At 41.3% G+C, this 17,165-nt stretch overlaps 2 protein-coding genes across 6 annotated transcripts in view; one reads left to right on the top strand and one right to left on the bottom strand.

The window, feature by feature from the left end:
* The window catches only part of PREX2 (phosphatidylinositol-3,4,5-trisphosphate dependent Rac exchange factor 2), a 117,877-nt gene that overhangs the window by 19,816 nt on the left and 80,896 nt on the right, over positions 1-17,165 (bottom strand). For all 4 annotated transcript variants that reach the window (XM_082233728.1, XM_082233729.1, XM_082233726.1 and 1 more), the window contains 9 exons: positions 15,312-15,534; positions 13,915-14,122; positions 8,237-8,416; positions 7,308-7,402; positions 6,331-6,413; positions 5,295-5,385; positions 4,111-4,239; positions 1,207-1,248; positions 180-397 (listed from right to left, as the gene is read on the bottom strand). In XM_082233728.1, the coding sequence (XP_082089854.1) occupies positions 180-397; positions 1,207-1,248; positions 4,111-4,239; positions 5,295-5,385; positions 6,331-6,413; positions 7,308-7,402; positions 8,237-8,416; positions 13,915-14,122; positions 15,312-15,534 (1,269 nt within the window). The remainder of the gene's footprint in view (positions 1-179; positions 398-1,206; positions 1,249-4,110; positions 4,240-5,294; positions 5,386-6,330; positions 6,414-7,307; positions 7,403-8,236; positions 8,417-13,914; positions 14,123-15,311; positions 15,535-17,165) is intronic.
* LOC309538455 (uncharacterized protein) overlaps positions 1-17,165 on the top strand; it is an 83,955-nt gene that overhangs the window by 33,234 nt on the left and 33,556 nt on the right. The gene's annotated exons all lie outside the window — the stretch shown is intronic.

The following is a 17,165-nucleotide window of genomic DNA, read 5'->3' as shown; positions in this document are numbered from 1 at the left end:
GCTTCCTAAAGAATACAGAGCCATTTGAATTAAATTTAGCACATAGTATATTTTTAGAAATGGTATAGGTTTTAGAAAATACACTATGAGCTTCTGGACAGATGTTACTTCCAGATGCCATTGGTTAGGACAATAAGAACATTACACAGAATGGCGCAGCTGCGCACAGGAACTCTCACCAGATTTGGCGACAACAGTGACTGGAAGTGAAGGAGGACACCGGCACTGGATATCTGTTCCAACCATCTTCTGCTGGCCTCTTGTGTCTCCATTTCACACTCTTTGTTATTGTCAAACATCTGATTTAAGGCAGCCATTAACTGTTCTGAAAAAGCACAAACTGTGGCCACCAGACTTTGGCAAAAGACCATGTCTCGCCTGAGCTGTATCTTACTATCTGTGAAGGGCACAACGAAGGGGAAAAATAAATAAGGAGAAATAAATAGACTATAAAGAAAATGCACAATGAATTGTGTCTCTCCTTCAAGAAGCAGTGCCATAATTTTCTTGGGCAAAATGTGACATTATACACAGTAGCGGCTGTCATGTGTGATAGCACAATGTCGTATGTATGCATCCCTTCACGATCTTTGTAGATTACAACAAAAGTTTTGACTCAAAACAATAAACAATTTAGTTATCAAATGCCACTGCATCGCTTGGCATTGGCGACTATATTAGGATTCAGAAGCAGAGCAAGGAAGTCAACTATAGTTCACATTGGTGCTTCTTTTCTACCAACTTTCATTAAAAATTGCCAAATAAGTAGTTTGCCATATGTGTCTATAGATTGGTCCCTGATAAATCATCACTATGTTCTGTCCTGTATAGGCCTGCATTTCTCAGCCTCCTGCAACCCCTGCTTTTTTTAAAAAAAAAAAAAGATGTATTTTAGTGTATCTAGGACTTTTCCTTACTGTTCTTGGTCCTAATTTTGCTTGTTAAATTTTACACTAGCACCCCCATTTCTAAGTATCACCCTTTATCAGACGACTGATACTTCTTCATGCTCTTCATCAGTTAGGAAAGGGGGAAATCACATTTAATATATTCACTTCACTTAATATGGACCACTCAATTTCTATGCTCCATTTTCTTCTATCTTTATGAGTAACCTTTGAGCTCATGAAAATATAACACATATTCTTGGGGAAACTCAGCCAAATGCTTTGAATAGAAGTACTGAAATGTATTCATTAAAATTACCTGTATATTCAAGGAGTGCCAAGAGGGCCCTTGCTTTCACCTCTGAGGAAGAAAAGGACAGACACTTAAGCCAAAATCCTGTTTTAGACTCAGATCTGACCACACATTGCCCATCTTTCTATTGATTTCTTCCAATCTTCTAATTATACATACAATATCATGCTTATTGTATTCATTTTCCAAATTAAATAATAAAATAGCAATATATGCTGAACAGGTTAGTGGACCACTGAATTTCTAGTAATCTTTGAATATGTGAATTTGTAGCTATATGAGCATGGGAATTCATATTCTGCAGTACAATCCAGCCTATGAATACTCAAAAATAAGCCACATCCATTTCCACGGCAAAGTAAGTGTGCATACGATTATAGCCTGGCCTTCTAGTTCAACAGTTTTAGAAGTTGGTATTTGTTTCTTTCAATCATTTCTTAGAAGCTACCACATGAAGAGTAAAAAAAAAGGTAAATCTTAATCTTAGTTCTTTAATCAACTAACTATATTGATTTCTAGGAATTCTGTTCTATACAGCAATTGATGTATTTGCAGTGTTGACTGTCGTGTTGAACTGATTCCTGTTCGCATCCCAAACTAATGCCTAAAGATTACCACTGAAGCTGGAATTCCGCTAGAATTTGCATTTGGCTCACTAAGTATATCTAATTAGGATCCCTTTTTTAAAACAAAAGGACTCTCTCATATTCAAGTCAGTTTTCCAAATGTACCCTTTTTCTTTATTCCTCAATCTGTCACTCGTGTACTCTGTGCTGATTTTTGTTTCCTCCCAGATCTGCACTTACTGGTTCCAGCCTCTCTCACTCCTGGATTCATGAACATCAACTTACTGGTTCCAGGTTCTATGCTTATTTATTAGAAAATTATGCTGCTTTATATAATAAAAATTCCTAAGCAGTTTATATAAAAACCAGAAAAACACAAGAATAACCACCAATAACATTCCCTAAAGATAAAAACAAAACAAAAAGTATGCATCACAGATAAAACTGAGCAATGTACAAAACATAATAGAAAATGTAAGAGTACACAAAATATATAGTTTAAAGAGGCATTAAAAAGTTATTAATGTATCTGCCTCACAAATTACCCAAGGGAGTACATTCCAGAATGTGGACGCTACCACTGAAAAGACCTGCTTCTGCATTGTCAAGAAGTGATAAATTGTTTGGAAGATCTTAAAAAGCTCAGCTTGATCTATATAGAGGAAAGCAGACTGTGGTCCCAAGTTTAGAACTTTACATACCAACAAAACCTTAAATTTGCTCTCTTGCAGCTGCAGCTTCCAAACGAAACTCAAGAGTAGTCAGGATGCCAATGTATGGACAGCCAAATTATGCCTGTCAATGCATGGTCATAGTTGGCAGAAAAATTGAAGCTGGTAAGGTGTATTCTGAGCCACGGAAGTCACCCAGACTGAGTCAGTGATGGACCTAGGAACACCCCAAAACTATACACCTGCTCCTTCAGAGGAGCTATAACCCCATCAAGAGCAGGTGTGCACCCCAACTGTGAGACTTGGGATTGCCCATCCATTGGGTCTCCCATCAGGATTCAGTTGCAGCTTTTTAGCAGTCCTCCTGCCCATGGCTGCATCAAGGCACTGTTTTGGGACATGAATGGCCTCTCGATTCAGATGTTACATGGAAATGCTGGGTGTCATCAGCATATTCGTGACACCTTGCCTCAAATTAACTACGATTCAAAACACTATCCTTCTGCCATCACAATCAGCAGAACTTCTCATTAATATCTAGCTAATTTCAGTGAACCAATGCAACTGCCAAATGCATACAGAAATGCACACCAGGCAGCTTAATTAATCATCCTTATCTGTCCCTGGTCACATTACAAGACTTTTTAAAATTCTTCTGCTGGCCTTGAATATATTTCACATTGAATTAAACATTTTCACCTACAGTATTTCCTAAGGAAACTAAGTAGCTCTGGTCCATTTTTGTAGGACAGCTTTTGTTGTATATTTCTAATAATCTTTCTTTCTAAGTGAACAAACCAAGTGAAATCTTAGAAAAATCATGATATGAATAGAATGAATTTTCTATAATTTTATTATTCACTACTAAAATCAATTGAAGAGCAGTGAATATTTTAATATTACACCTATGTTTAATCATCAATCATCATTTAATTTGGTATTCTGCATACACACTAAAATGAACTATGACTAAAAGCCCAGCGGCCCCTGATTTTCATCACAGATTACTTTAGTTAACTTCCATAACAAATCAGCAAACTTTCAATCACAGCATACTTGGTTCACTAAAATGAGTTTAGATGCTAGTCAAAAGAGATTTTCTGGTCTCTGGGTATTTGCAAATTCTAGATGCAGCTCAGGAGACATTAAGTATCTTCAAATTTAAGTTAAAATACTGATAATAGATTATGCTTACAATGCACAGAAAGATGCAGCTTTTATTAAGTAGGAATTTGGACATGTTAGCCAACTATGCTGAGACTTTTCCTTTATCCACAAAATGACTGCAGACAGGATGGGGTGAACTAGCAAGAGAAAACCAATAATCAAGAAGACCCTGTGGAGCCTACTGCTACAGCTCAAGTACAAGATATTACTGATGGCTTCTCCAGAATAGTCCTACCTACTAGTTCCTTGCATTCACCAGGCAGGATGACTGGAGAAGCTGATATCATAGCTCATGAATTCTCCACATTGCATCAAAGAAGGCAATGATGATTCCAATTTCTGAACACAGGTCTAGGGTCTCCCATTAGCAACATTAGTCTCCATTGACTTGGCTAGTCAGGCTACTGGTATTGTTTTGGAATATACATTATTCTTCGAAAGATTCTCTAAATCTCACAAGCTCTATCTCAGAAGTATGACAAAACTACCTATGATAAATGAGTTACCTTCAACAAGTTTTCTGATGTTTTGGGAAAGGTTTTGGACACTGCTAGGGAGATTCCAGGGGTCTTGTTTGATGTGAAGTCTTAATCTCTTTGGGCAGCTGAGTTTAGGTCCAATCTCTTGCTGAAACTCTGTTCAAAAGCAAAATTACTTCTTTAATTTGTTATAATTTTATTTTGCTCCATAAGTTTAGTGAACTTAAATATTGAAGGTGAGCCTTCAGATTCATTTCCTTCAGTAAAGACTTGTTGTATTTAATTCTCTGAATAAACATTTTCATTCAACACCAGCACTAATTTAATTGGGCATAAATAGAATGCAACACTTCATAATATATTTTCCAGATAACAACTAACATAACCAACACATTTTAGAAATGCTGTTCAGTAAAAAAAAAATAGGTTACACCTCATAAAAACATAAGGATTGCAAATAAGTCCAAAAAAGTTAATAGGCCACCTGCTCTGACACTCTTATGTAACTTCCAGACACAGCAATCAAACCATGATATTAACCAACAATATATGAAATGGGTCATATGTGCCCTATTTCCCCTTAGGCACGCCAGATCTCATGCACTGTTTATCTCCAAATGAAAAGTGAAAATCATATTTTGAACTCTGTTGCTAATTCTGATTGGGGACAAATTAAGGTTTACACAAGCCAGAATTTTATTTGTAGGCTTATTTGTTTAACTATTAATATTTATAGCCTGCTCTTCAGTCCTGAGTCTTTCAGAATGGCTTACAATGTAAATGTATAAAACACAATAATAAATAATATCATTAGTAATTTTAAAAGATCAGTTTGAACACAATCTTAATAAAACAATTAAAACTCCAGTTCTAAAAGATTACTAATTGACAGTTATTACATGGTTTAAGATGTTGTATAAAAATGGTTGGACAAATAAAAGCATTGCCATGCGAGCTTTCTTGGCGAGAGCATTCAAACACAGGGAAGGGCCTCTCCCTAGTTATTACCCTCCTAACTTCAGAAGGTAGCAGAACACAGAGCACAGTCTCAGAGAACTATCTTGAAATTCAGGCTGTTTCATGTGACAGAATAGAACCCTTTCATATTAAAATAATTTTTTTTTAAACTCCAGTGCTAGATTAACAGGTGTATCTATCTTCTGTTTCTGTTTGAAACCCCATTGACTGCCACACTTGGCTTTGAATATTACCTTGCAAGCTTCGACCTGGTGTGAAGAACTTTGTCTGCTCAAAAGCTCTTGCCACTGCTGGTCCTTTCAGGAGATTGATAATTGAATCTACCTGTAGAGTTGAAAAGCAATTGAATGGTGAAAACGTAACTAGCTTTTTGTAAAGTTTATGTTGGATCCATGGAGACAAATACAAAAGGTAGGTGCATGTTTTCCCTTTGAGACAAATAGAAGCTTTGGCGTATGATCAGGAATATGAATATGGAAAGGGTGAAATGCCTCTATGCCAGTGCTACAGTTGTAATCTGACCCCATACTCCATGATTGCTTTTAATTTTAAAGAATTTCAAAGGGGCCAGGGGCTGGTGTTAGGTTTCCTGGGGACATGTACTAAGTCAGACCACATTGGCCCAACTAGCTGGACTGGCAGGGACCCTCTAGGATTTCAGACTCGGGTCTTTTCCCAACCCTACCTAGTGATGCTAGGGATTGAACCAAGGATCTTTTGCATGCAAAGCAGGCACATGCCTAAGAATACATTCTAAAGGTAAAGGGACCCCTTACCATTAGGTCGTGACCACCTCTGGGGTTGCGGTGCTCGTCTCGCTTTATTGGCCAAGGGAGCCAGCGTACAGCTTCTGGATCATGTGGCCAGCATGACTAAGCCACTTCTGGCAAACCAGAGCAGCGCACGGAAACGCCGTTTACCTTCCCGCCTATTTATCTACTTGCACTTCGTGCTTTTGAACTGCTAGGTTGGCAGGAGCAGGGACCGAGCAACGGGAGCTCACCCCGTCGCAGGGATTCGAACGCAGACCTTCTGATCAGCAAGTTCTAGGCTCTGTGGTTTAACCCACAGCGCCACCTATGTCCCGAATACATTCTAGAGAAGAATAAATATCTAAGGCACAGCATTTGAAATAACAATGCAAGCCAGAAAGGGAGGGGAAATTGCTTCAGATAATTTTCACAATGCACCACTGTATAGTCTCATTTTATTAGAAGATAGCACTGTTTTTGCACCACAAAAAAATCTTAGATGGTAATAATTGAATACCTGACCAAAAAGATGTTCCAGACAACCATGGAGTTTGTCTTGCTTGTCATGAGAGATGCGTATACTTAAAGGAAGTTCATCACCTGTTAAAACAATATTTGAAATTCTTATGAGCTTTTGAATTTAACAGACTGTACAAACCTTACACGTGGATCACTTTGTTGCACAGAAAAGGGGTCTAATATTGCTGCCATATGGGATGGCACTACTTCTACTTCCAGGAGAGGGTATTCCAATGGTGAAATGACCATCTCATTCCTTTTCCTACTACAGCTGCTTTCCTTTTAGCTTCCCTCACAGTTTTATTGATGCTCACTGCAGCCTATCTAATCCATTTCATTCCTCATCCCAGTTCCTGAAATGTCAGGACTTTGTGGGGGAAGGTGGTAAAACTTGCTGTTTCTCAACGTCTTTCACTTTTAACTAGTAATGACTGAGTATTTCAGTCGCCTGGCAGAGGAATCAAAGAGGAGTTGTTTGTTTGATTTAAGAAAGAAGAAGAAAAAAATCCTGAAATGGCAAAGCATTGCTGTCAGGTGTTAAAGCGTTGTCTGACTGTTCCATGTTTGAGTGTTGGAAATGTTGAGTTCTCAGCATCTAACTAACTTTGTTTGAAGCTCAGGGAATTGAGGTTGCCCTCATTACTGAATCAGGAGCTTTGCACTGACAACACTGGCCTTTGCTCTTTGTTCTCTGTTCCCAAGCCATTTGTGATAGTGGTGTGGAGATTAAGATGATTCTTGCACCCAGCCTAATTTTCACATAAGTATTTTGCAAGATCAAAGGACAACACTTCTTACAGATTCACTTTATTTGCATCAGAAGCTGAAGCATCTGTAGAGCTAACTGAGGCATGCATTAAAGCAAAAGGAAGACAAACATTCCTTTCATCTACTTCAGAAGGCAAGTAGTTAACAAATCTCATACAATTTCCTCTAGCAAAGTACATTTGGTGTGGGTGGGGGTATCAGAATTACCTGAATCCATTTCATCACTGTGAAAGAAGGAACTGCATTGGCTACTGGAAATACTGGTAAAAGATGCACTAGAATTTCTGTTGCTGTTGCAATCACTGAATAGGGAAAAGAAAACACACATTATAAATCCTCTTGGAACATTTATATTTAAACAGCAGCTTTTCCATCCTTTTATCTTTTTCTCTTGACCAAGCGCCTCTTTACAGTTCCTAACCTAAGTTATCCAGGCTGTACATTTTGTGAGCGAGAAAACACAACATTTTAAATTGAACAGAATAATACCAAAGGCCATGATCCAACAGAGTTTAAGCTAAGTGAGCTTCAGTCCTTTGAAATAAACAAATCAAATATCTGTTAATAAAGAAGGTGCGTTATAGTGTTATAATTAAGTGTTATTTTAACCATACAAACCATACAAAGTTTTAAAGTAAAAACTTACGGTCCTCAAATAAAAACATCTTGAAGGTCCCAGGCCTCAGAGAGGTTAGGCTGGCCTCAACTAGAGCCAGGGCTTTTTCGGCTGCGGCTCCAACCTGGTGGAACACTCTGTCACAAGAGACAAGGGCCCTGCAGGACTTGACATCTTTCCGCAGGGCCTGCAAGACAGAGCTGTTCCACCAGGCCTTTGGTTAGGGCACAGCCTGACTCCCTCCTTTGGCAATCTTTACAATACTTTAGTTTATGGTTGCCATCAATTCTGATTTTAATTAATTCTTATGATGTTTTTATAATGTTGCACTATTTTAGTGTTGCTAGCCGCCCTGAGCCCGGCTTCGGCTGGGGAGGGCGGGATATAAATAAAATTTATTATTATTATTATTATTATTATTAAAGTAACAGCAAAATGTTTGAACAGCTTTACATGCAGCAACAACTGAAGACATGATTCATTCATTATTCTCTTATCCTTGATGGAGGTAAGAGTTTACCTGTATGAATCCCGGTTGCTAATGGTGTCATGGCCAGAATCTTCCTGTTCATCAGCTGCTACACTGAAACAGACCTTTTTCCCATTTCGTTCTCCTTTTTCACTATCACTGTCTGTTGGTGTTAACGGCTCGTGGTTTTTCCGTTCTGATTGTGGAGAGTATGTTATTGAAGAAAGGAGGCTGAAATGGGATGAATTCAGCTACTGTAAGTAAGGATTGTTTTTATTTTTAAGTAACAGTAATGCTACAAATACAGTATGAAAACTAGCATGTGCCAAAGTGGACATGGTACTGTCCTAAAATTCAGCAGAATTATAAGATATAAATAATAATAATCAGTATGGCTTAGCTCACACCGTATTGAATCAAGCATACCTAACTTAAGACAGGAACCACTCTGTACAAATCATTGTTAGGTTAGCCCATCTTATAGAAGCTTTGGGAGTAGGTAATTGTGTACCTGGATGAGCAGGTGAGGCTCCAACAGATCTGCAGCTGAGTTAGGCGCTTCTTGGTTTAGCTGGGCTATGCCAGCTTGACTCCCTCATTCTCAGCTCAGCCAGAGAGCTTCCGGTGTATCTGCCCCATCCCCACACAGCTGGCTGAGCTGAGCCCAGCAGATCATAAGGTGGTGTAAACACTGAAAAAGTGGCCAGGGGCATAGTGTGGGTGGGACCAAGGGCAGGGGTATAGGCTGCTTTCGAAGCCTGTTCAATTTGGTCATGTGTCTTGGCAACCTGGCATAAATCAAGCTGACAGAAAGGGTGGTGTAACTCAGACACTATTCTAAAGGCTTCTTTTCCCTCTGCCAGACTTAGGCAACACTCGTCTCACTGCTGAATGGAAGTTGGATCTGGTGTGACTCTCTGCCAGCTTAATTTACATCATCTTGCTTTATGCCAGCTTCTTGTGCATAGGATTGTTTCCTTAATGTATCAATATAGAATCAGAGGACCAAGGTACAATAATCTCTAGGATAAACTAATTTTAGTAAATGTGGTTAGTATGATTATGTGAGAACAGAGACACAATCCAATGAGTATTCTTACAACCCAATGGGTGTGTGTGCCTCAGCTGCTTAGCGCAGTGTTTCCCAACCTTTTTTGGGCAAAGGCACACTTGTTTCATGAAAAAAATCTCGAGGCACACCACCATTACAGCCCCGTGACGTCAGCGCGCAGCGTCACGCCAGGAGGGACATGAATTGCTAGCAAATTACATAATCACCTCCTTGAGGGCTGGCTCATCTTCTCCGAAGGCAGAACCCCATTAATTAACAGCACAGACTCACACCATAGCCAAGACGAGGGGGGAAAACCTCAGTCATGCACATGTGGGGGCTAAATGAGGACGAAGACCGGGCAGAGAGCAGGGTTCAAATCACCCCACCTGGCCAGGACAATCCCTGGGTGCTCCCTTGGGCCACTCGCCTGACCCACCTCGCAGGGCTGTTGTTGCGAGGATAACACGGGGAGAACCACGCGCGCCCCCGGGAGCTCCTTGGAGGAGAAAGCGGGCGATGAATGCAATGCACGAAATATATGAGAGGTGACCAGGTTTTGCAGGTGAGGGGCCCCCGCCAGCCTCCGCTTCCAACACCCGGCGAAACGACGCCGAAGTTTCCCCCCGGGCTCGGCTCGGGGAGCAGCGCTGCTCCCCCCCGGCTCCCCTTCGCCCTCCCGGCTCTCTCTGCCGCCCACTGGGGACCCCCCTCACCTGCCAAGTCCGGAGCGCCGGTGGAAGTTGCATGCATGCATGCAGGGCGCCACGTTGTCCATTGCATTGCACTGCACTCCATGCAACGCCTGCACGCATGCATTGCCTTGTACGCCCGCCAAGGGGTCTCCCCGCGGTCCGATGCGTCCCCTCCGGCGCGGATGCAGCATTGCAAAAATAACCCCCCCCCCCGACGCAGCCCTACCTGGGGGGCAGCCTCCGCCTCCGCCGCTCGGCCTCCGCGGGGATCCCCGGGCTCCATCCTGCCGCCCGATCTCCGCGGGGGCGCAGGCAGGCTGCGCGGAGTCTGCGCGGAAGAGCCCCTGCCCGCCCGGCCGCCGCCGCCGCGCTCATTCCATGGCCGGGAGAAGAGGGCTTCAAACAAAACGCCCGGCCCGCCAGGCCACGCTGGGAAACGTAGTTTGCGCGCCCCGCGCGGGCACGGAGCCCAAGGACGAGGGGACTACGGATCCCGGCAGCCCCCGCGCCGGGGACGGAGGGGGAGAGGCCGGGTGCAGGGATGGAGGGAGGGGTGGGCGAGCGAGTGAGTGAGTGGCAGCCGCCAAGCCTTGGCCGAGAGCCAGGAAGGGCCTCCCCGGAGGAGGAGGAGGAGGAGGGAGGCGCAGAGCGGGAGGGAGGGAGGGAACCCCAGGGGTCATCTAGTGACGGCGCCCCAATCGAAAATTTGACTTTTTTTAAAAAAAAAATCTTTCGAATTTTTGAATTTTTCCCGCGGCACACCAGGCAACATCTCGCGGCACACTAGTGTGCCACGGAACAGTGGTTGGGAAACACTGGCTTAGCGACATACCACAAAAGGAAATTGTGTGTTCATAATAAATACAAACAGATGTTGTTCTAAATTAAATCAAAGACATACAATTTTGCCATAATTTAGGGGCTTAGCAATATATACATTAAGGTGCACTGCTACATCTTTCCATCCAAGGTGATTAAACAATGCATGAAATCTAGAAACAAACTTATCAAACTCAAAAGGTGGAAGCATAAACAGCAGCACTCAAGCCCTCCAAGCACTCAGCTGCTACATTCAAATTTTACAGTATTGGCATCAGTAGCAGGAAAGGAATGTTCATCACCATTTCGCATAAAGCAGCAATAGGAAATAGCCCAGGGGCAATGTAAGTGTTATTCTTATTAGCACAAATGTAGCTATGCATCTTATTATGCATCAGTACAAATTTTAGTATTTAATCACAAAACTCTTGCATGATGGGCAATAAAATTTATTGGAAATAATCATTTCAGCCAAGTACTACTCTGGGGCAGGGAGGAATCAAGTACTTCTTACAAATAATGTAAGAAGTACTTACGTTATTCTACTTACAGCAGAAACAGAGCACAAATAGGATGTAAAATAGGATGACTAAGCAATGCCTGCTCTGGTTGCTAGTTGCTCTCCTGTGGAGAGGTCCCTGGGACCTTGTGCATCCTGTATATATTGGTCTAATGATACTAGGGTGTGATAGAACTCCAGAAACTAGGCATTGTGTAAATTGATACTGACAGCCAGACAATCCTGGCCTCATTTTTCCTATTCTTCCACTGAGATTTAAAAATAGGCTTCTGGGTATCCTGTTTCCTGTACAAAACTGCTTTCTTTCAGAACAATTAAATGCTGGCAGCCTATAAGCCCATAAGGAATAGTGATAAGAAGCCTGACAATTCTAAGTATTAAAAAGTTTATACCCTTTGCTCAATCTGTACATCTTAAATAGCATTTTCTACTGGTTCACTTTCTACAGAATTCTTTTACAATATAAATACTTTATGTAAGATTCTCTTGTGTATTGTTAACATTTGCAACTATGTGACTCACACAATTTATGTTTTCTTAATTATATCATTTTTACTCCAGCATGAAAAAAATAGGAAAGTTACTGGTGCTACATCACATAAGTCTCAAGAACAGAAAAGAAATGGCAGTGAGAGTTACCAAGGAAAAAAAGCTACTGAAATAATAACTGAGACTGAAAATGTAAATATTGATCAAGAGAGATTGATGATTTTAAAGAATTAAAACAACTTTTCCCTGTTTCACTCTGTGGCTATTTCACTCTATGATATTTCAGCTTCATAATGTATGTATTCATAAACGAAATGTGAACAGTTCAATCTATCATCTGAAAAAAATACAAATTATTTGAAATTGTGTTGTAGCTCTTTGAAAAAGATGTACATAAATATGTCAGTGAATGTGTTCGTTCGACTTTTTGTTCATCAATTTTGGTTATAAAAGCAATTTTACTGGTCCAGTATTTATGATTAATTGGGAAAGTTGTGTTTATTCAAAACAAAACTCTTTCAGTAGAGGAGCTATTGTCACAGTCCGGTTCACAGGCAATCAAAGTCCCGGCAGGGGATGTCAGGCCCAGGGGCAAGATGGCAGGGTGGTAGCAGGAACGGGGGTCCAGAAGCCAGGAGTCAAGAAGCCAAGGATCCGAGGGTCAGGAAGCAAGGAGGCACAAAGTCAGGGGTCCAAGGATCAAGAAGCAAGAAGCAAGAAGTCAAGGGTCCGAGGATCAAGAAGCAGGGAGTCAAGAAGCCGAGGTTCAAGGATCAGGAAGCAAGAAGCCAAGGGCAGGGAGTGTGTTGCTGTGGCAAAGAGCTGAACGGAAATGCTGGCCTTATATCCCTTCCCAGCTCTTGCCACCAGGTGCTGTGAGTTACCGATCAGCCTTGCCTCTTCAGAACAAACTTAGAAAGGCCCCAGTCCTGCAAAGTCCTATTGGTCACAGGGCCTGGCTCCTGCACGCACACCTGACAGCTATCACTGAAACCTTTCACCTAAGGAATTCAGTCAGTCACCACTGACTTTTAGGAGGTTAGTTTAAACCCATTTAATCGGGAAGATGTTGAGGTTATGGAGTGTGTGAGAGGGGGGGAATGATACGGCTACTATTCATGGCTAGCCCAAGACATATTTTGGCTTGAGGCAAAGATCAGTATGGCACCCTTCTCCATTCCAGATAAAGAAGCTAACTGGACTGGCAGCTGAATCTTAATTCAACATTGCTGATGAGGTAGTGTGCACCACCACATCCAAGAAAGCTAGTTTTGGGGGGCAGGACACACCACATCCTCCTGTCCCAACTCAGGGGAATGGCTGAGGCGCTTAAGAGAAACATCACGGGGGAGGGGAGATTATTGGCTCTTTTTTGTTTCTATTATGTATTTAGTGTCTTTATATTGTGATTTCATGTTGTGAACCACCCTGAGACCTATGGGTATAGGGAAGTATACAAATGTAATTAATATAATACCAACACTACTACTGATAATAATATCCCCCAGCATCTGCCACTTGAAGCAGTTGCCTCACTTTGCCTAATGGCTGGGCCATTCCTGCTTCTGTTTTTTCTATTTTCTTGTTACTTTATATTGTAACATTTTGCTGTGGTTTTTATTGTATCACATTGTGTTATTTTAAATTGTAAGCTGCTCAAAGAGGTCATGTGAGCAGTATGTACATCTTGGAAATAAATAGACCCCGCCTTAAACTCTTTGCTATCAGTTTCTGCCAATTTTATATTGATTTTTTTTATATTGATTTTAGGGAACTGCATTGTTCCAATGGCCTTTATCCTTTTACTCCTTGACTTATATGAATCTGCCAATGAGTCAGATCATCTAACTCACTTCTGTCTATTCTAGCTTAAAGAAGCTCTCCAAGGTCTCAGGCTGAGGTACTTTGCAGCCATGCTTCCAAATATATATATGTGTGTGTGTGTGTGTGTGTGTGTGTGTGTGTGTGTGTGAATGAAATGGCAGGTATTTAACCCAGGATGTGCAGCACACAAATGAAATCTCCTACCATTGAACTGTAGCCCTCACAGAAAAGTCCAATACATAGGCTAAGCTACAATGTTAGGAAGGGCTCCTTTAAAAGCAAATTTATGTCTTAATGTCCAAAATCCCTATATTCCATAAGTTTTACTTACTCATCTATTTGAGAAACACAGTTTTCCACCTCTTTTAGTGCAGCTTGCAGTTTGCACAACAGTTTCTGATAGACATCTTGTGTTTCCAGATCCTCTTCTTTTAACAGATACCTCAAACCATGGCCATCTTGTTGACCCAAGGAGTGTCCCGATGGAGCTGCCATAGTGGTAATTGTATGTTGTACATAAATCATGGGACTCAGTTTACCTGGGCAAGAAGGAAATAATATAGAATGCATAAGTAGGTTATCAGGTATATTGGTCTCTGTAGTTGTAGCTCACTTATTTTGAACCATAGAAGATAATACATTTTTCATGAATCCAGTTAATAATCACACTGAGTTTAAAAAGTTTTACACATTCAACACATGAGCAATTTGATATTGAAAATCCAACTATGCATAACAATTAATTCATTTTTTTATTTTTTATTTTTGCAAATTGTCTGCTTGCTAGTGAAACATTAGTTCTGTTATTCAAGGGTTATAAAAAGTCTGTTTAAATAGCCCAAGCACTGAAGGATCAAACATTTTGGCAAAATCTGCCAGTGCCTAACTGCTTCTTAGTTTGCTTTATGCTAGGAAAAGAAAAGAAAATGATTAAGGAAATGGCAGCTTTTGATACCATACACCATGGTAGCTTCCTGAATCAGCTGTGTGGGATGGGTATTGAGGGCACTGTTTTGCAGTGGTTTCACTGCTACCTAGAGGATCATGTCCAGAAAGTAGCATTGGAAGACTGTGTTTCAGCTACATGGTCTTTGCACTATGGTGTACCACAATGTCGTGTCTTGTCCTCAATGCTGTTTAACATCTATATGAAATCACCGAATGTGGTCATTAGGAGTTTTGGGGCAAAGTCAATGTGCTGATCACACACAGCTGTACTTCTCCATAACATGTGAGTCGGGGGCAGCTGTGCATAATCTGGACTGTGCTTTGTGTGCAGTAGTGGACTGGATGAGGGGCAATAAACTGAGCTTGAACCATGGGAAGATGAAGATGCCATAGATTAGTAGTTCCTGTATCTGGAAGATGGGGCAGTTGCCTGTTCTGGGTGGGGTTGCACTCCCTTTGAAAGAACAGGCTCAGAGTTTGGTGGTGCTCCTGGATCCATTTCTGTCACTGGGAATTTATGAGTGGCTAGGAGTGCCTTTTACCAGCTGTGGCTGATATGTCAGCTATGGCCATGCTTGGGACAGGGATGGTCTGGCCATGGTGATCTATGCATTGGTAACCTCAAGGCTTGCTTCCTGGAATGTGCTCTATGTGGGATTACCTGCCTGCTGCAAAATGCTGGAGTTGATGTCGAACATAGGCTCAAATGTTGAGGGGTAGTTTTCAGACAGACAGGTAGGTAGAGGAAGGTAGATAGCTAGAGCTCATATTGAAGCTTACCTTGGTCAGTATGTTTGTTTTCTTTTTCATGGGAAAGATGTTTTCTGCTCTCTAGCTGAACACCAAAAGCACTGCCAAGTGACGTTGAAGTTTTAGGATATGAGACTTCCATCACGTTGATATGGCAGTTAGTTGGGCAGAAGTCACTGCTGTGCAGTGGTGAGATCTTTGACTTTGCTTGCTTGAAGGTAGGCCAAGCTCGGTTTTTTAACACCCGTGAAAACTGCAGGGGCAGGGTAGAGTATATTAGCAACTACTAAAAGGTTTAAATATAGTTAGCTCTATTTACTTTTCAGATATGAGGAAAATTCTCTCACACACTTTAGTATTCCCCAACCTGATAGGTGGAACTGAACTGAAGTTTGACTTCTTGAAATATAACAGTGTTCCTTCTCTGTGTCCATGCCTAACCTCACATTGCTTTTTACTGGAGAAGAGAGGAAGAAGATTGCAATGAGTCCAAGTGCTACTGACTATAGGAACAATAGTCTGAAAAGCAATTAAAAGCAAAATGAACAATCCTGTGGCAGCCTAATACAGAATGAATCCTTATCCTATTTCATTAATTCAGATGTTTTTATTTATTTTATTTTACTTTTTAATTTTACTCTACATCAAGTTGGCGTATCTGGTTCTCCCACTCCTCATTTAATCCCTACAACAATCCTGTGAGGTAAAAACAGTGACTGGCCCACTCAGGGAGCTGAGCGGAAATTTGACCGCTGTCCTAGTCCAACACTCTAACTACACCACACTGGCTCCCTGCCTTTCCAGGAAAATCCCCATAAGGCAGTTTATAATCAGTCTTAAAACAATACAAGAAAAGAACAGCTATACAAAGTCAGAAGTGATTCGCTGGGTGGGGTAGAATTGCTGTGCTAGTTTGTAATCCAGAGCCAAATCAGAGCATTTGCAGTGACCTTCCACACTGCCCTCTACCTCCCAGTAAGCAATAGTGAACAGTTCTGCCCCACCCATCAAACCACTTGTAGAAAGATAAGAATTAATCAACAGGCAAAACAAGCAACAAACAAACCATTCAGGGAGAACCATTCAGGGAGAACAAATCTTTTAAAAAGGGGGCTTGATGTGAATCTCATGGAGGTAATTGCTGAAGTAGCCCCAACTGACTCCCCTAGGGACCAATCGATTGATATTTAGGGACCCACATAGCAAAGTCTAGGAATGCAGACTTTTAATTGATAGAAGTCTTAGCAGCAATTCTAACCAAAGTAGGTACTTTTTCTTACAGATCTATAGGCACAGTGCACTCCTACACCCACAAACAAAAACACACACCTGTGTTCCTGTGTGCAGCTTCCGTTTTGAATAAAATCAACAGATTATTGAGCTTGTACAAGAAATCTATGCTATACTGTGTGTAATGTTGATAATATTTCTATCATGTATGTTTGTATGGATATATTATACTTAAAGCATGTGAAACTGGAACAAGCAGGACACAAGGACACTTAAATAGGAAGAACAGCAGTACAGTCAAACCTCGGTTGTTGAACATAATCCGTTCCAGAAGACCGTTTGACTTCCGAAACGTTTGACAGCTGAGGCGTGGCTTCCAATTGGTCGCAAGAGCTTCTTGCACTCAAGCAGAAGCTGCATCAGATGTTCGAGTTCCGAGGAATGTTCAAAAACCAGAGTGTTTAATTCTGGGTTTTGGGTGTTCGGGAGCCGAAACGTTCTAAATCAGAGCCGTTCGAGAACCGAGGTTTGACGGTACATTTTTCACATTTAAATCTCCCACACATTGTCTCCCACAGGTGCCAAATGGCTAGTTACAACTTAAGTCAAAAGTTAAGTTCCACATTTCTTTTCATGCATGCGTTGGAAAAAGTA

This window comes from Podarcis vaucheri (assembly GCF_965113315.1).
Source record: "Podarcis vaucheri genome assembly, chromosome: 8".
In the NCBI taxonomy this organism is placed as follows: Eukaryota; Metazoa; Chordata; class Lepidosauria; order Squamata; family Lacertidae; genus Podarcis; species Podarcis vaucheri.
This window is presented reverse-complemented; position numbering and strand designations above follow the sequence as displayed.